Source organism: Pundamilia nyererei, unplaced genomic scaffold (assembly GCF_000239375.1).
Source record: "Pundamilia nyererei isolate P.nyererei 1_Seehausen unplaced genomic scaffold, PunNye1.0 scaffold00136, whole genome shotgun sequence".
In the NCBI taxonomy this organism is placed as follows: domain Eukaryota; kingdom Metazoa; phylum Chordata; class Actinopteri; order Cichliformes; family Cichlidae; genus Pundamilia; species Pundamilia nyererei.
This window is the reverse complement of record NW_005187537.1, coordinates 858,162-863,044: the sequence shown is the minus strand read 5'-3', so window position 1 is coordinate 863,044 and position 4,883 is coordinate 858,162. Positions and strand designations below refer to the sequence as shown.

Sequence of the window (4,883 nt, the reverse complement as noted above, 5' to 3'; positions counted from 1 at the left end):
CCATTGTTTTTTATTTAGAGATTGAGTGCAGAGGGGAACCTGTGCGAGACTTCTACCAGGTCCAGCGGGGATACGCTATCTGCCAGACGACACGCATGGTCTCTTGGGTGGAGTGCACTGGAGCCTGCGACACAGGGGCCTGCTGCGCCAGTCAGAGGATGAAACGTCGGAAATACACCTTCGAATGCAGCGATGGGACCACCTTCAGCGAGGAGGTGGAAAAGACCATCAAGTGCGGTTGCGTGGGCTGCATGTAGCACAGTTCACTCCCGTTCCCTGCTGCTGCTGACGAGCAGAAGATGGAAAGAAAGAAAGGAAGTAAAGAAAGGAAAGAGAAGACAGTAGGAAAGTGAGGGAGAGAAAGAAAGAGAGATATTAAAGAATATATATAAAACCTCTATCTATATATTATGGACAACAGTGTTTGTAAAATAGTATATTTCCTCCCCTTCTAAGGGTGTTTGACCTACAGTAAAACAGAGAAACCAACATCACGGGCAACAACGTAGGTGCGACAACAGCAGCAAACCATTGTATCCGCAACATTGTTTCAACCCGAGTCACCCAGTGTGAATTCCCCATCCATCTCTGAGGCCTCTGACAGCCCAGCCACCATCTACCATCTTTACTTTGTGGAGGCAGAGAGAACAGTGGGGTCTGGCCTGGGAAAAGCAGAAGGCTAAGAGGAGAGCTGGACAATTTTGACTTGGCAAAGCTGTTTTGAGTTGAGCTTGGCTGGGTTGCCTGGACTGGGCTGGACATGGTTTGAGTTGAGTTGAAGTTGTTGTTGGTTTGGTGTAGCAGTTTCTCTGCCAGGATACAGTCATCCATCCACACACGCACACGTAGAAGTGAACAGCAAGGAAGAAATCGTACGATTAAGAGCGGCGCAGACGCCGTGGCTTCGAGGCTAGGGTGGTCTAGTGTCACAGTTGATTTCTGTGAGGTACCGTAACAGAAACTCCATTAAAAAAAGAAATAAACAAGAGACTGCGCTGACTAGCAGCACTGAAAACAGCAGTCAAGGCACGTCTCTGAAGTACATAATCACACATGCATGGCATACACACATTTTCTGCACAGTCTAAACGCCACACGGGAAGGCTTGTGCCAAACTATTCCAATCAGAGAACCCATCCGGTGCTGACAGTGCCCAGTGCTTATCAGCCCCCAGCATGAATTGCCTCAGGGTTAGGATGATTTGCATAATCCCACCCCCAACCTACTCCACCCCAGTGAGTAGGAGGCCAATCAGTCCTGCTCCTTTTGATGCCTGCAGTATTAAACTTGTGCAAACTGTTGCATGTTTGGAGAAGTTTGCTAACAAATATGTAGAGCTTCTTAATATCCTTATAAATGTACAAAACAAAAACGTTGCAGAATCATGCTCTGTTGTTTTATTTTTTATTTTGTTTTGTTTCATTTCTCATAATTTGTTTTTGTTATATTTTTGTGTCATGATGTAACCTAACTCCTTTAGCTGCCCCATCCCTCCCCTACAACCCTTTATATAGAAATGCCTAACAGATTCTAATATATATATATTTGTATTTCATTTTGGTATAGTATTTTTCTATGTTAAAGAGTAAGTCTGTTTCCTGAAGCTTTGGGACTGGTGGAAAGGCGTTCATTTGGTTCCCTAGGTGTTTTTTGTTTTTTTTAATTTGTTGTATCTCACATGCTCCAAAAGGTGATTAATTACATTTAATTGGCCAAAAAAAATGCAGCAGCTGGTTGGCCTTTTTGTATAGAAGGCAGTATTGGTCTAGAAATATGTTTAATATTGTATATGTTGTCTTCCATGTGAATATTACATTAATTCATTGAGAGTCTGTGCTTGTTTTTATTTATTTTATCTAATGGCGTTTTCCTGTAGAAAGTGAAGATCAAAAATGTCAAAAAGATTTAAAAAGGTAACTAAAAAAATAAATTACGTAAAAAACTGTATTTGTAACATCACTTCATAGCAGTGTTTGACCTTCCTCTCTGGCTCAGACATTCCTGGTTTGCTTGCAGGGGCCGGAGAGTTCAGAGCTGAGATTAAGAGATGTCCCCCACCTCAAATTTCCCTTGAAATTAACACATCACACTTAAAAGACTTCTGATTGTTTCCGTGTTCATTTGGATTGAAGTGCTCGAGTTGCATTTCTGTCATTTGAATTTGTGAGCTGGTGGGTTTTGTTTTGTTTGTTTTTTTAAGTTTTTTTTTTTTTTTTTTTTATTTTGTCAAGCTCAACTGATCATAAGCTGCTGTCAAGCCAGAAGGAACAGGATGAAGTTGCCTCTGTGGACAATGATCATGTTATCAAGGTGTGTCATCCAAGATTGCATTGAAAAGGCAACTGTGTGTGAAGCATTACATGCCTACTACTGACAGATAAGTAAACGAGAACGGTCTGGACATTTTCAGTATCTGTCAGTTTTAAGTGGTAATCCATACGAAAAAAAAAAAAAGAAAAGAAAGCAATGGTGCCAATTACAGTGAACGTCATACCTGAATGTATAAATGTGTATAGATAAATACGACCTATGCTTATTCATGAAGTGGTAACTTTTAGCTGTTATTTAGTTTCCAATGTAAGATATAGAAATCACATCCTGTCAAATAAGTGACAGTCCATCGGGATGGCGTTAAGGTGTTGTTCTCTCTGCAGATCGGGATTGTGTTTGATCCGTTTTGCTGATCTAACTGTTAAAGTCTCTTTATAGTGTGAAAGGCTGCAGATCTCAGTTCATACAGCGTTGCATCACGGAGCTCCTATTCATATTGCTACCCATGTTAACTTTGTTTTACATGCTGTCGCTGTGATCCCAGTGGTGTACAAAAACATTAAAGATCCCATAAAGGATACTGATGAACAGTCACTGTAATACTTAGGCTGTGTGCCTCGTAAAGGTGCGCGTTTAGTCAAATGTGACTTTCTTTCCATGTCTCCTTTCCTTCCTCTGCACTAATCTGTACTGGACTGGTGCATTCAACTTCCTGGTAGACATCTTAGTGGTGCTTGTGCTATATTGAGATGTAATTCAGTTACTGGTCACATGACCAGAAACACAGTTTTCTTCCATCCTATGAACTATATACATAAATGTTATTGTGAACAACACAATGTCTCTGTTGTATTGAAATGGTGCAAAAACTAAGAAATATCCCTGTCTGGGTTCTGTCTGTTTGCGTTTATGTTACAGGACTGATGGTGGGATTGAACTGAAAACTCAATAATGCTGAATGTATGTATTGCCACCGACAAAATGTTTACCAAAACTCCACTCTTTTCATTAATTAAACTTAAATGTGTGTGCTTTTAAAAATTGTCTCCATCATTTCCTTCTTTTACTTGGCAAATCTTACAAGTTTGTATTTGAAACAGTGACACTTTTTAAAAAAAAAAATCACACACTTTTGCCTCTGTACAACACCATAATTTTCAATTCCAAGTTTTGAAATTGCATTTGGCAGCACTTCACTGGAATTCTCAATATGACTTCCAAAGGGATGTTGATGCAAGAAGGGGGAGACTGTTTTTTTCCCCCAATGGCAGCAAAAGTATTGTTCTCTCATGGCCAAATCACTAACCTTAACTCAATCAAACACAACATGCTTTCAGTTACTCAAGACATAAGTGAAAGCTGAGAGGTCCCCACGAACAAGCAGAAGCTGATGTGGCTGCAATAAAGGCCTTGACGGACTATCTCAAGGATGGAAACATTCCTGAAGTCCATGGGTTCCAGACTTCAGGAAGTCACTGACTGCAAAGATTTCCATCAAACTTACATTAAAAATTACATCATTTTGTCCAAATAATTTTGAGCCTGTGAGAATGGGGGACTAAAAATATAAAAAAAATAATTCCTAAACAGTTAATACTATACTTTCGTTAAACCATTTGAGCTGCAAGCCTGTAGATTCACATCTATTTTGTGTGACTTCAAATCCAGTGTGGTGGTGTACAGGGGCAAAATGATTTGTTTTTGTTTTTTTAAATAAAAATACTTCTGGACCTGATGATATAATTCCCAATGACTTGGAAACATATTTTATTTATTTATAACTCATCTGTTGTTTTGGGTTAGCAACCCTAAAGCTGATGAAATGGACAGTGATTTTACTTCAGTGCATTTGCACCACACAAAAGCTATGGCTGATGCCGAAAAGAGAACAGGAAGTTGCCGATTTGATTTTATGCCTTGTTTTCAGGTGTAGGCTCTACTTGGCAAAACTTTGTTTTTTAAAGATTTGGTAGTAACCAATTACTGACTTACTAAGGTGGCGTGTCCTTCAATTGGAAAAGGGACCTAACTGCATATCACCAAAAAGGGTAAATAAATTAACTACTTCGTGTCACACAGGTTATAGTGCCTTCACTGTTTTCTACACTGACAAAGGTTATGGAGGCCAACTGTTTACCAATCGGTCCAACAGCACAGTGGGAGCTTCCTGTGGGCATTGGGGCTATTGCCCTTTGGCCGTATGGCAGGTCCCATTTATGTAAAATGCCATCAATACTGTGTTAACTACAAAGTTGAAAAATTTACCATCAGGGGGAAGCATCCAAGGTCCTAAAGTGCCACAACTGTATTTCAGATTTTCTCACAGCTTTTGAATAATTGCTATTTTTGTTTCAGTGGCTTTCAAGTTGTTATTTTACTTTACTAAAATAATTGTATTTAGTTTAGTTAACTACACTAACCATACTGTCAAGTTCACGTGAATATTCAGGATGCTGACTGTGTGATGATTTGTGAATATTTTTAAAATACTGATAATACACAGTTCAGTGCCCCCCCAGCCCCGAAATTCATTTCACTTTCATGTACTTGTGTGAGCACCTCCGTTGAGGCTGTAATAAAGCAACACTGGTACAACAAAAAAACAACATGCA

At 39.6% G+C, this 4,883-nt stretch overlaps 1 protein-coding gene across 4 annotated transcripts in view; it reads left to right on the top strand.

Annotated features, from left to right (window-relative positions):
- Positions 1-326, top strand: part of slit1a (slit homolog 1a (Drosophila)) — an 85,878-nt gene extending 85,552 nt beyond the window's left edge. For all 4 annotated transcript variants that reach the window (XM_005743850.2, XM_013913544.1, XM_005743849.2 and 1 more), the window contains one exon: positions 19-326. In XM_005743850.2, coding sequence (XP_005743907.1) covers positions 19-257 — 239 coding nt within the window. In that variant the 3' untranslated portion in view covers positions 258-326. The remainder of the gene's footprint in view (positions 1-18) is intronic.
- The last annotated feature ends 4,557 nt before the right edge of the window (positions 327-4,883 follow it).